The sequence below is a fragment of the Parus major genome, chromosome 4, assembly GCF_001522545.3.
Source record: "Parus major isolate Abel chromosome 4, Parus_major1.1, whole genome shotgun sequence".
Lineage (NCBI taxonomy): Eukaryota > Metazoa > Chordata > Aves > Passeriformes > Paridae > Parus > Parus major.
In genome coordinates this window covers 41,230,591-41,245,649 of record NC_031771.1, presented here as the reverse complement: position 1 = coordinate 41,245,649, position 15,059 = coordinate 41,230,591, and the positions used below count along the sequence as shown (strand labels likewise).

The window sequence follows — 15,059 nt, the reverse complement described above, 5'->3', positions numbered from 1 at the left end:
TTTAAACCCTAAGACAATCATTGGTGACTAACAGTGCTGACATTTAAACTGTCATTTATTATGCTTCACGAGGCAATGCTGTTGACACAGGAGAGTTTGTCCTCCATGAACTAAGTGTAATGGAAAAGACTGAGAGAGACCGACCAGAATCAGGGACAAAGTCACTGCAGACTCTACCCACTAAGGAAGCTGTGAAAAAAAACACATTATAGTTAGGTTTGAGTACATATCTTAGACAACTGAATGAGTGCTGGGCAATAGGTGTAAGAACCACTACCACCCAACCAGCATTTGAGAGCGTTTGGGACCCCTCTCCCCTCATACTAAAGTGGAGCAGAGTCATGGAAGTCACTCATCCATTTCACCAACAACTTCACATTCTCTTCCTAATCTCTGCATGTGACTACAGAGCTCTGCCTGGCTGCTGCCTTGAAAGCAAACCCTGTGAAGTGATGACACTTGCAAGGAATAAAATATGTTATTTTTTTTTATGCTACCAAGTATTCTTTCCGTTATATACACATAATATGCAAATGGCTAAAATTCTCAATATTGCACTCAGCTTTGTACACGAAGTGGGGAAAAAAAACCCAACCAAAAAGCATTAGTGAAAAGACAAGGTTAGAGGGAAGAATTAATGTTCTTAACACCTTGACTAGAAGATTCTGGATGAAAAAGGATTTTTTTGTGTCTGACAGAGAGTATGGATGACGTAGAGAAGAAAAAAATTATGGACATTCTAATCTAAGGCTACTGTTTCTATTCCCAAGAGAGCAAAATTCAGGAATATATGTATTTCTTCTGAATCTGATTAAAGCTGGTTTCTCCATTGTCAAAACTGTTCATGGTCTTCAGTCTGCAAAAGCACAATCCATAGATTTAAAACATATCTTGCAAAAGAAGCTACAGTAAAAATTAAAACACACTTCTAAAAGCTTATTATAATGTTTGTGAAATGAGATAAATTATGAGCCCTGCAGAAGATTTACACAGAAGAATATTAATCAAGGTAGTAATATAGAAGAACTTCTCCCCAGTTTATCTTTGATACTAGTAATATTGAAAAAGACCTGCAAACAGAGTGGTCCACTGAGAGTCATTTTCATGAGCTGAGAAAACTTTGTGCAATTAAGAGTTGAATTATCACTTTACATAGAAAATCAATTTTTTTTTTTTACATCTTTATTTTCTAGTCTTGTCCTATCTCTAAGATAGTAGAAAAAAGACAGGTCTTGAAAGACTATCTCTTCTCTTATTTACTCTCTGGCAATTTTGCTTCCTATAAAAAGCCTAAAAAGTACAGCTTTCATTTACCACTTGATCATCTTGTCATTATCTGCCAAGCAGTAGAGTATTTGTAAAGAGGTGAGTTTAACATGCTGAAACAAATTCAATAGATGTATTCAGGTGTAACATGCACAGAGAATCACTACTAATCTGTGTGAGATAAATAAAATTTGGCATTTATCAGAAGAATAGTGTTCTTCAGGGTATCTGGATGTAGGAAAGTGGTTTGATTTAGATTGCCCAAGTTTGGCTTCTGGCCATGCTTTTTCATTTTCAGTGTAATAAAGGTATCACCTTTTAAAATATTTTGAAGCTAAAATTACATGCAACACAAGCCATGAGCTTTAACACTGCTGAATTTTTTCATGCCTTCATATCACATATCAATGATCAGTATTGTATGCAAACCATCTTTTATTAAGAATGTTGAGGATGCATCCAAGAGATTAAAACACATAGTGCAAGAGTATAATCAGTTCCTTCAAGATCTTTTTGTTGGGTAGAGGAGATAATACATTATCAAAATATTCAGGATATTCAAATAGAAACCTTTGTTTAATTGGATGTGCTGTGTGAAAAAAACAGGTTTAGGAAGGAGGCAAGTTACAGAAAAGGATAAATAGATTTCTATTTAACATAAATACATATGGTCTTTGCTATTCTAAGTCTTATGTGAGTCTGCAAAGAGAGTTCAAAACTTCAGCTATGACAGTTATTGCTGTAATATTGAAGGATATCATGTTACAGTGAGACAATTTCTCATTAACCTGTGTGTAAACCAAGTTCTTATGTTCTATTGTTGTAAAAGCTTTAGACATCAGCTGTGACAGAGTTACAAAAAGCAGGATCTGGTATACATTTGCCATACTTTTACCTCAGTGCACATAGACACTCACACATGTATTGCTGCCTAGATTTTTTTCAAAGGAGGAAGAATATCCCTCTGAATTTCAATTCATAACCATTTTTGGCCATATCCTCTGGAGCTTGGAATAGCTTTTGGCAGCAGAAGTAGTATTGTTTCATTTTCTAAAGCCATATCCAATACACCATGTGTATTTTCTGTGGCAGAAACCTCCTTGCCTTTACAAATGTCTTATACCACCTTTGAGAGAGAGCAATAAAAGGAGATGATCATGGGCAACACATTTTAGGTGTTTCAATCATATGTACCATTATGATGGGAAGCAAAAAAAAAATCCCCCCAAACCTAACCCCAAAAAGCCAACCAAAATAAAACACCAAGAAAAAAAAATCCCACAATAAACTTTGTAGATGGCTCCCATCTTGCCACAGTTCAACTCACAAGAATGGTTCTCTTTGTTTGTTTGCTTTTAACTATCACACGGGAATTGATTGTGTACCTGTTGACTAACCCACCACCAAACTTCTATGGTCAGGTACTCACTGATAGCAGTGGAAAAGATTCCATTGCTCAGCTTCAGCTCCCAGATCTGGCAAAGTTCGGCTGTTCTCTGTCTCCCTCTTTGATGATGCAACATTAAAAAGCCTTTTACTTCTAGCACAGATCATGTCTGTAGTAGACAGTTGTGCTTAAAAAACTGTTCTGCCATAGCTATGGCATCAAAGACTCTTTAATATAGGCAACAGTGCTCTAATACTGTCTTTTCTAATTGCTGCTCTAAGTCCTGGTTTTGGATGGAAGCTGTATCTCAGTGAACCTCTTGGATCTCTGTTTTCACTTGAAGGTTAATTCAAAGTGAACATTATGCTTGTGAATGTGCCAGAAGAACAGCCCTAGGAAGCAAATTCCTTTTTTAATTTTTAATTTTTTAATTTAATCAACAGAAAAGTGTGCTGTGGACAGTGATTTCATGCAATCCAGGGTGTTTTGTCCAAGTGCTTAACTCCACTTCCCATTTGTTAAAGGTTTTACATACTATTAATTCCTTCCAAAACCGCTTCCCTCAAAAGTTTGATCTTAATTAAAAATATGGTGTCATTTTAGCAAGTGTTCATTGGCTCATTTAACATGACCTACCACTGACAATTTATAGAGTGCAGACAGTAAATAATTGGAGTTTTTAAAGATTCATTTTAAAAATAAAATGAAAAATGTTTTAGAAGTTTTCTTCCAATCAATATTGCAGAACTGAACAAAATTAGAAATCTCTGAGTACACACTGTATGAAACTAAAGCTCTCTAGACTGGTCCCTAGAAGCATGATTTTGATGAAGCAGTAGTGTGTGACTACAAACTGCTTATAAATATAAATACTTTCATGACCATTTTAGGTAGCTCAGCTCCAAGCATAATTTGATGTGCAACAGTCTCTTGGTTTGCAGTCTAGACAACACCGTCAGCCTTGAAAATTTATTGCTGAACACTGTCACAAAAATGTGCCAAAGTAAAATTTGCATAAAGGTTATACTGTAATGGCCTGGCAATCATCCCATCCTGTTCTGAACTTGTTTTAAATACTTTTCACACTGTTTGGAATACATCATACTTCTGTCCAAACATAAAGGAAGTCTGTGGGAAAACATTCTTTAGCTTCCCAGATGGAGATAATATTTATGATACATATTTTTGTGAAAGAAATAAGAGAAAATTCGTGATCATGTAACCACAATAATAGGAGTGCTTTATGATCACCACTTTCTACTAATTACTAGAGAAAGTACACATAATTTAAAAAAATATAAATACATCTGTTTCAGTCCATTTATATTTTTGAGCCACATTTTCATTATTAAATGGCAAATTTAAAAAGCAAGTTTTCAGTGCAGAAAAGAGAAACAAATATTCATGACAGCCAAGAAGATTTAATTTTTTTTTTTCAAAGAAGTCATACTATTTTTTTTGCTTCACTTGCATCTCTTGCCAGATTCTTCCCAATGCCTTCAAAACCAGGACCATTTAATAGCAATGTGCAAATGCAGCAAATTCCTTGTGGTGAAGCAACTGTGGATTTCAGTAATAATTGCCCACTGTACTAATACTACAGACTGTAGCTCTGAGTTGTGGCTAAGAGTTAAACTTTCAAAAAGCTGCTGTGGCTTAAGATATCTCACCAATTTTTGATGGTGCTCATATTCACATTATGAATTTGGATAAACAGATCCATGCTCTTCTCTAAAGCCTTTAGAAAGTTTGTGACTCTTTAAAAAAACCTATATAAAGTTTGAGAATTGTAAGAGATGCAGAAATGGAACAAAAAAAAAATCCTAATTTCACACCTAATAAAATAGATTACTACTATTTGAAAAACCATCTTTAAAAAGAGATGATCATATTTCCAATATATGCATTTGCCATTGCCCTTTACAAGAAGGTGCAGGTGTATGAATAGTACAGGAAATATCATTAGGGAACCATATGATTTGAGAGTAATTTTACTATGATAATACCTCTATGGTAACTAGCTTCTGTTGTCTACAAAATTACAAATTATTGCAACACCCAAGTTCAGCAAGGCACTTAAGCACTCTAAGGACACAGTAGTTCCACTGACATCCATTAATTCTTTTTCAATGTCTAGATCTATGCAGCTGGGAGCTGGTCATCCATGGCCATAATGAAGCACAGAAACCTTGGTCTTTTAACAGCCATCCAAACAATATTCATGACTGTCCACACTTTCAGAATTTCTAATGATCATTATGATTTTAGAGGACAGATTTCTTCCCTGGTTGTTGGATTCCTCCACTAGAATATTTGCAAGATAGTTATCTTTCAAAGTACTGAATGGGAAAACCTGTGAGAAATGACTGCATTTATTTATCATTTTTTGCAAAGGAATAATTAATGATAATTGACTTGAAAACCACCAACTTTGGTTGCTTTGAAGCTGTCATCTTTCTCTGACTGACATACATTTGCAGAATGCATCTCAGAAAAAGGTAAATTTAATTCCCTGTTGCAAAATCAGAATACAACAAAATGCATATTTCCTATTTTAATCAAGATTTCCTGCACATTCTTATAGTTTTTGTTCTTGCTCTTATCTTCTAGGTTTGTTCTAGGTTGCTGTGAAACCCTAACAAGCCTACATCCTAATACTTTATGTAGCAATACTTCAGGCTGGCTCCCTATGAAAAGAGCTTCTATAAAATAGAAATAACAAAACCACTGTAAGAATCTTTAAAACTAAATTAAAAAAAAAAATAAAAAAAGAACAAATTATTAACTTATCACAATTAAAAAAACATAGAATTGAGGTAAAGGGAGATTAAGACTTTGGAAAGACATGCTGGTGATTGGGCTGGAATACAAACAGCAATAAAATAAGAAAAATACCTAAAATGTTTGATATTATTGTTCACAAGAAGATCATATTACTTTTAAGTGCTCAGATGAAAAGGATCATACAATGATAAGAGATGGCACAGAAAGAGCAGCAAAGAAACAATTTCAGTCAAACAGGTACCCCTATGGCTTTTTTGTGAAGCTTTCCTACTACCTCTCCCACGTACCTTAGTATGAGCCAGCAAGCAAAGCTCCGTAAGTTGCCTGTGAAATTAATTTGTGGTGATACAACAGAAGTTCCTGGAAGAGCCTGACTTTCTAACTTGCCTCAAAAATCATAATCTTTGCGTTGTGAAACAGAATGTAATTCTGATCGTAATGGAAGAGAGTCAGCCTTCACATCTCATGGACAGGCATAATACTCAAGAAGAAAATATGGATTCAAAAGTCTGAATTCAAGTAAGTAATTTTTTTGCTCTCTCACATTAGTATAATTATAATTTCTGAAATAAATAAAATTTATTGCCACAGTACAGGAAACGTAAAATCATGTTTTAAAAACTCATGGCTTTCCTGTGGGGAAAAGACATCGTTCCAAAGACATGTGTCATTCCAGGTAACCTTCTACCTAGGTTTCTTTTGACATTTACTGCTAGCCTTCTGTTAATCTTACTCTTAAATTAATTTTCATCTTTTTGACACTGGCAGCTGCTGTTCTGCTATTAGCTGTGTCCTTAAGCATCCTTTACAAATCACACAGTATTTGATCTAGAAATCTGGATTAAACAGTAGCAATAATAATGAGCATTAGGAATAGCCCTGACTCTTATATTCTTTGGCCTTGAAGGAATGTCTTTGAGATTGCATCATCTATTTGAAACTGGAAAGTTTCTGAGCAGACCAGCATGAGGAACTACATTGTCCTACAGGAGAGAGATGAACAGTCATAGTTGTATCTGTAGCTGTTTTCTTCCCATTTATATTGAATGATGTCTAGGAATAGCATCTAAGAGGAGGGCATGGTGGAGGAGCAATAAAATATATGGAACAGGCCAAAATTTGTTTTGTAAGTGGGTTTTGTTAATGTTTCATTTTTTTTTAAACTTCATGGATTTTTATTCAAACTATTTAGAGCCACACTTTACAGTGTTGATTTTCTACTCCTTTACTGATTCATCATTTAAAAAAGCTGTCTGAGCCTTGTTTTAAATTTTTGTGCATTTACAAAATACTGATTATCCATGGCTGCAACAGCACAGCTGTAATTGTATTTGGGAAGTGAGTGGGGAGAATTTATTGGGAAACTATATGCCGTAACCCACTTTTTTATGCTGGTGCTGAATAAAGTAGTTCTTTTTTGTTGAAAGAGAACTGAAGGAGAACTGAAATTAATTTGTTAGAGTTCTGCTGCATTTGTGAACCTTCTCAATATGCCCCAGCAGGGATTTTCCTGACTTTGCCTAAGCTTGATGAGATGAGCAGCATGGAGAAAACATAAAATGGAGTACACTCAAAAATTTGTCAGATTCTTTATGAGATAATGGCCATTTTCTTCCATTTAGAAATTAAGGCATAATAATTAAATAGTCTCCTTTTGCTGGTATTCTCCTGATAGCTGATGCTCTTCTAGTTTTTGTAATACTGTTCACTAAAAGCTGTTGCTTTTTACAGATGAACATACATGTGAGCTGTTTTGATACCCCAAGCACTACAGTTTGCTCTTTAGTTCCAAAGATTATTCCATGTACAATTCTATGAAGTGACTATTTAAAAATCTAAATTTATTTAACCCAGGAAAGCAAACAGAAGGCCCTAGCTGGTTTATCCACACGTAGTTAATCCATTTATGTTTCTGCTGCTCTGAACCATTAATAACCATAAACTTCATGCTGTGGATGAAGTGAACAGGAAAAACAGGAAAGCTTGATTATTTGGTATCTTTCAATTAGACCTAATATCATTAACTTCTCACAATTAAATTCAGGTCCTTCCTATTTCCGAGCCTTAGGAAGTCAGCCTTTGCTGAGAAAGCAAAGGAAAAGAGGGTGCTGTGCTTCAAACATTTGAACCCTGGTGACTTGAAGGGAGTAAAGAATGCTGCAACAGCTGGATGTGTTTGCAAAAAGCATCTTCAGTGTCAGCACATCCATCATGACTAAAGCAATTTACTGCAATGGAGTTAGTGCTGGTCAAAGATGCTAAACTTTAAGCCCTTAAGCCCTCGAACCTGCATCCATCTGCAGAGCCAGCATATCAGAGCCACACTGTCTCTCACCTCAGCTCTGGTTTGAAGACAGCCGATCGAAAGATAAGAGGGAAGGTCATGCTCTATTGCCACAATTAAAAACAGTTTAAAATATGTTAACAAGGAACAGATTTGCAAAAGAATTTAGTACCAGCAGGAGCAGAAGTCTACTCAAAGGTCCTAAGTTTTAGCTGCCATGAAAATGCCTGAAGATCAGCACCTTCCTATGATCACCAAGGTGCTACCTCAAGATTTGGCTGCCCAAATACCTTTATCAATTTATTTCCATGTACCTTTTCCCATATTCTGACCTTTATGAGCACATGATTATGTGCAACTATAATTGACAGTGAGCATTAATCAGACAGTGGTGTGTTTTAGGCCTTAACTGCACTGTTTGAACTGCTGACCTTGAGAGAAAAGGTTTTATATACCATTCCCAATCCCTTAAGTCTTCCTGTCACTGCAAAGCAAATACTTGGCTTTTATGGATGGATTCAGTTTCAAGTCTGCAATTTTTCTAATGTTTTCTTAAAGTTACAAAAGTGGCTTTCAGGGGAAGTTTGTAAACTTAGGCACATTTTTCATTGCATGCTATTACCAACATAGACAACCTTTTGTAAAATAGTATGTGGTTAGATATAAGTAAGAAAATCTCTTATTCAAGAACGTTGTTTGTAAAAGTGTCCTGTGAACTCAGAGATAAATAATATCACAAACAATAGCAGATCATATCTTTTCCCTTTTTCCATTCATGTTACAGTGGTTGGCAAAGATTTCTTTAACCAAAGTGGAACAAGGTCTCCTTGAGATTTACAGACTCCACCCCCTTTTACATTACACTCAATTTTGCAGTTGTTACAGCTATCTAATGCTCAAACTTCCTTGAAGAAACTCCTTGTTCTTCTCCTTTTTATGCTAATCTCCTTTCTTAGTTTTTCTCATTATTAGTCTTAGTGGAATTTTTATAGTCTGTTCTTTAAAATATTTAATGGTGCAAACACACATCATACGTATGTTCTGAAATATTATTCTCATGATTGTACATTTCAAAGATGAGTATGTGACCTCCAAACAAGATCCAAGGAGATACATGAAAACTAGAATCAAATCAAAGTTATTAAGAAAATATAGCTTGCCACATCTTGCTAATAATATGAAATGTACACATCAATACCAATAACTATATTTAAAAAAAAATTTGATCCCAAAGTAAAGCAGATGAGAAATGGTTGTGATAGTCAATTAGTTCTCAACTACAATGTCAGTTTGGTTAATTTTATTTTTTTAAACTTGAACCATCTTCATTAGCATTTCTGGTACTGGTAGTCATATTTTTGTTTCTTGTTTGCAACTGAGATATTTGAACAGTTACTGCATTAAATGTGATTGCATGAACTACCAAAAGAACACTGGCTTTGAGTGCTTCTGAAACCTTTGGCAAAACTTGCTTACATCTTCTCACCATGTTAATCTAGTGTTATTATTACTGAAAGGTCTACACAAGGAAGCAACAGCCAGCAGCTCAGGATGCTGTGTGGGCACAGAGTACTTCAGATATGTGAATTTGTGCTTCAGTGGAACAGCTACTGAGGCACTGTAGCTGACAGATGAAACCCACACAATTAAAAGAAACCAGATGTATGAAAAACTCTCAGACAAAAGAAGCTGGATGATGTCAAATAAAAAAAGGGCAGAGAGAAGTAAACAATTACAAATTGGTTATTAGTTAGAATAAGCAGCATAACTGGGAAAGCCAGACTTTAAGATGAATTCCATAGTGCCACAATCAGCACATCTCCTTACATTAAAGCCAATGGGAATTTTATTGCCAAGGAATCTCTCCATTAAAATTTTGTAATGATACCCTTCCTTAGTCAGTGAAGACAGTGAAACTCTCTGGTTGCTTTAAAATTACAAAATACTGCTTCAGACTCAGCAATACTGGTTTTTGCAAGAACATATGCTCATGGGGCTGAGCAAAAGACCAAAGAACTACTGCAAAATACTTCCACTCCTTTTTTTCTCTTTTAGAATCTTATTGCACTTTTTCCTTGTGCTCTCTTTTTCAATCAGGCTTCCAAACTTCTGGACACAGTTTGTTTTCCTAAGAGGAATCAGATAATAGCAGCAGAAAACCAAAAACAAAACCAAAGAAGAAGACGTGTACTCATTCATCCTTGAAAAGCATATATGAAATATATAAAAATATATATAGACTGAATATAAGGTACCATCCAAATTCATAACTCAGCCATTTTCAGACCTGAAAAAAAGCTTCTAAAATTTAGTTCTTGTATAGGCATATTTGGCTTGAAACTGCTTGAATCTGATAAATTGATGAAAAAATCACTTTTTCTCTCCAGTGAATTAGGCACAGTATCACCACCATCAGAAATTGGGGGAAAATATTAGGAAAAAACCTGTGCTCTCCAAGCATCCTACCTTTCTTTTGCGCAGTTTCACTTGATTGTCTGAATATTCGTGTGTGGTCAAATGATTCCTTACGTGTAAACACTGAATGTCTTCTGCTGAACTGACATTTGAAAGGCATTTGTTTTCAGGGGCCTCTTGAGGTTCTGTGAAACCACTTTCATCCAGACCATTTTCCACTGCCGGGACGCAAGAGCAAGGAGGAGATTGCATAAGGCCGTTGCTGGGTTGCACTGCTAAACAGAGCTGTCCATCACTGCTGGTGGATGATTCAGAAGAAATCTCACTCTCTACCACATTGCACTCAGACTTTCCAAGCCCATCTTTGAAAGCATCAGATTTCCGGCGCTGTTGTGCAATTACAGCAGTATGAAGCAGCTGCTTCCCAGACATAATAACTTCTTTCACATTTGGAGAATTGATGCAATTTTCCTTCTCTACATCTACTATTTCATTTAAGACTTCATAATTACAAAGCTCCAGGCTTTGGCCACTACTGCCACAAACATCTTCTTTCCTCTCCTCTTCAGGAACTCTGTCACAGCCAGGTTCCTCACTTATATGGCCACTGATTCCAGATGATTCAGCTGCCTTGTTACCCTCTGTTATTGGTACCATCTGTGTTAAGGAGCCTGCTCCAGTTAAGCCGTGCCCTTCATCTTCGGGTTCGCTTCCTACAGCAGTGATGTGGTAATTATCGCTATCCAGGCTGAGTGCAGAATAGTCATCATCATCATCAGACACATGAACTAGAGTTTCTGTGCTGGCCTCCAGAAAATGTTCCTCGTCCTCGTGGTTATCATTTTCATCCACCTCCTTTGAAACATTTCCCAGCTGCTTTTCAGGGAAGCCGGTCACCTCTCCACTATAGCAGCACTCTGGAAATGAAGCGCTTTTTTCTTTCCGGTCCACGCTCAAAACCTCATCTTTTTCCATACTTGTCTGCAAGTTATCAGCCACAAGTCCATGACGACATGCTGTATTATACTCCACAGGCTCCAAAGCCAATCCCATCCACTGGGTCACATGCTCTTCCCAGCTTTTCTTTCTGATTGCTAGAGACATGTCATAACAGTTCACCAGCAGACTGCAATGTACCTTCCACAGAGGACCGGAGATGTCATGGCTGTTGTGCTCTGCTCCGGAGGGAGAGAAGGTTTCATCATTTTAACATCTGCAAGAAATAAAAAAAGGCTGTGTTATTGAATCAACTCCAAATGAAAAAATAAGAAAGGGAAGGAATAGTTTAAACAAAAGTGTAAAACAAGATAAGACTGTGGGACCAGAAGGACAGGAATTTAAAAGACTGTTTTGTTTAAAGTTTTAATACTTTTCATACAAAACTTGACGGCACTCATAATTCAATACAACATTTTTTTCTGATTACTTTCCAATATCAAGTAAACAAAAATGGTATAAACAGGCACATGGACAAGCAAGTAACTCCAGAGCCAAAATTTTACAAGCTCCTCTTAACTGTGTCTCTCATAAGATAATAACTTCAGTGGGTATAAATGACATTATATCTTATAGTTGTTTTACACACAGAGTAACTTTATTTCTTCCTCATCCACCGATACCCATGGAGTGCAGAACTGTATCTGTTTCCCAAAGAGGCAGAGAACAAATGAGGGTTTTTCCAAATTTACTAAATGTATAAACCACTTATCTTCTGAGTATCTTTGGCCCATTCAGTGTCTCTTATTTTTATTGTTAGTATTCATTATCTTCAGGCCAAGTTGTAATTACAAGTGTTACATGAAACTTCAGAGTAAATCACTGTTTGTGTTTTAAAAAAAAATTAAATTCATAGAATGATAGATAAGCTTGGGTTTAAAGGGGCCTTTAAAGGTCATGTAGTCCTACCCTCTAAAATATAACACTTGGAAAATTACTTTAAGTTTTTGGCGTATTTCCTCATTCAAATACATTATAAAACCTGAACCCCACCGTACATCCCCTCTTGCTGAATATATTCATGATCATCTAGTGTAAGGCATGGAGAAAACCTGTTATTTAGGATAGAGCTCTCCAGAAGGGTGGATTGTGAGCCAGCATGGTTGGCTGTAGCTTTGCTGCTCACCTGGACTGCCTGGCTCTGCCAGAGGCCACTGTCCCTGCTTGGATTTCTATGTGGGGAATTTTCACTGACTGCTGCATTAGGCATTCTGTATGATGGCATTTGAGATACATTAATCTTGTGTCATTGCATGTGTATATTAGCACAAAGAAAATATATTAATTTATGAATTATAAAACAAAATTAACAAGTTCATTGTCAAAAAAGAAAACAAAACTTCTGGCCCAAAAAATGTTAGAAGTTCAAGGAGCAGACACTTCTACTTTTCACTCCCTACACAAGAACTGTCAGCACTTAGCATGGATCTGGTTATTGATTTCAGCAATAAAGAAGATTAAGTAGTGAGTTTGTTCTGGGTCATTTCAGTCCACTAAGGCAAATTCTGATTGCCCACCAGGCCACAAAGCTGCCTTGACAAATCACATGCCTGAAAGTATAAAAGTATTTATCTTGAAAGAAATGCAGAATTATGCCTGCGCAACTGAACTTCCATAAATTATGTCTTGACAAACTGACTTTTAGGACAGACTTGTACAGTACTAGATCTTTAACCTTCTTTTAGGAATGGCAAGCTTCATTTCACATTCACATTTTCCACCTCTGTGGAGACTGTGCTTAAAAAGAACATATATTAGTAGAGTATATGAAATTCCATGCACAAGTCATTAGAGTGTGGGAGGCTGAGCAAAATGGAAAATAACACACAGAGCCAGGCCAAAAAAATTATCTGCTTTCAGAAGCAAATTTTAGTAGCAAAAATTAATACCATTTTATAATTCTCTCTTCTTTCCTGGTCAAATATGAGACGAACCCTAAATATTAAAACCTAAAATCAAATAATTGTATAAATTTGCAGCACACTCTTATTCTGATTTCATCTTTCTTTCTAAGTGTGTGTGTTACAAAATTACAAGAGTGAAAAATCAATAGTGATCATACTTTTATCTTCTGCTGCACCTTTTCCTGATGGACATTAAAGCTTTAATTAAAAATTAAAATTAAATTAATTTTCAGCCACCAGTGAGTTTTGTTTTGAAAAGAGGCATGTTTACCAGAAAGGGCTCAATGATTTCTAGTGCCCTCCATAAGCAATGTTTGGAGTTGCATATGTGTGCATCTCATTTGCAGCTTCCCTTTCTCCCCCTACTAGAACACTACCTTCATCTACTTTAGAGAAAATTAAACATGGTTGCTACAGCCATATTGGGACCTTTCTGACAACAATCAATAAAGATACTAGAAATGTGAAGGGTAAAAAGCTAAAAAATGTAACTTTCTAATGACATACCTGCATCCACCTACCTAATATTAGGCTGCTCTTAATGTGCAGAAGGCAGGCTCTCAGAGAGTTAATGGGTGTGTGTTAATTTTGCTGCTGCTGCTACATGGAATTACAGAAATGGGAGAACAGATCTGTTACTATTTTTCATTTTTTGGATGTGGTGAGTTATATTTCATGGGAGATGAAAAACAAATTTTACTTTAGGAGCCTCTCTGTTTTACTTGCATTGCCACTAGTTTTGGCTGCTTCAAAGGCTGCAGAACAATTGTTAAACAGAGAAATATAAAATGCTTTGCTTAAAATGCAAGACAAGTAAATATATGACATGGGCACTTCTATTGTTCTCTAGCAGATGAGTGTATGTTAGCACTTAATATGGAAATCTACAGTACATATGCCACCTCCCCAGGCAGCTTCACCAGCAGTTCCTGAAATCCCCTCATTCCCATGGTACATGCAGATGCTCAGACTTCGGTGACAGTTTACTTTTATTCTGCTCCCTCTCCACTCCCCAAAGATTGTGTTAAACAATTCAGCTTAGAAATTATTTTCCTGCTCTAATTGCTTGACACTTAAAGGCTGACAAGAAACTTTTTTTGTTTTCTACCTATTTATTCAGGACAACTTATTTCCTTTCACTCACATGCAAGCACATAAGCTGTGCCTTGGAGGGTTCACTGCTCCAGACTTCTGAAAGAGATTGGGCAGTGAGCCCCAAGCCATTAGGAGGGAAGGACTGTGGCAGAAGCAGGCCTTAGTAACACACTGCTGTGCAGGACACTTGGTGGCATCCCTGTGTGGCCAAAGCAAGCACTGCCACTGACCCAGGTGTGACATCCCTGCTGCCTCCACCAGTTCCTCCATTCTGACAATTCGTTGCACCATATGTGACCTCCACCTTGTAATGAATAGAAAAGCTTTGGAAGGAAGAAAGTTGCAGAGAACACAGGACAGCTTACAAAGTCTGTGGCAGGAAAGCTTCTGAGAGGGCAACCCAGGCAGCACAGCCCCACCATCATCCGAGTGGAATTTAATTTTTGCTAATGTTTTACATGGGATGCAAATCTTTTCTTAAAAAAAAAGGCAAAGCATTAGCTTATGAACGTAAACAAAGATGAAAGACTGTTTCATTACATTTTTTACATAGCAGGAGTATGTAAGCAACGGAGATCAAGCAGAAATATTTATTTTGTTATCATTATTTTATCTTCATTGGTCGGTGACCCCAGCCAGCAAACTTTGTTTAAGGAAGTCTAAGTGAACAGGGTCTGTTTCCTATAAACTCGTCTCACATCTCCTGGTCTGGCTTGCATACAGTTCTTTCAGTAACTCCATACCAATCTCTGACACAGAAAGTTGTTTACAAATAATTTGAGATAAAACATAAGCCTTTAGGTCTTCACCCAGCTATTTATTATAAAATGCAAGCCCTCATTTTCTTATTTCCTACTTGGAGATAGATCACCTTTTGGATTTCACTGAAGTGGAGGCTTACCTTGTCTGCAGTTTCTATATAAGCAGC

The 15,059-nt window shown here is 36.5% G+C and overlaps 1 protein-coding gene across 3 annotated transcripts in view; it reads right to left on the bottom strand.

Annotated features, from left to right (window-relative positions):
- Positions 1-15,059, bottom strand: part of DLC1 (DLC1 Rho GTPase activating protein) — a 245,891-nt gene that overhangs the window by 187,468 nt on the left and 43,364 nt on the right. For all 3 annotated transcript variants that reach the window (XM_015625003.2, XM_015625002.3, XM_015625001.3), the window contains exon 2: positions 10,188-11,349. In XM_015625003.2, the coding sequence (XP_015480489.1) occupies positions 10,188-11,240 (1,053 nt within the window). In that variant the 5' untranslated portion in view covers positions 11,241-11,349. The remainder of the gene's footprint in view (positions 1-10,187; positions 11,350-15,059) is intronic.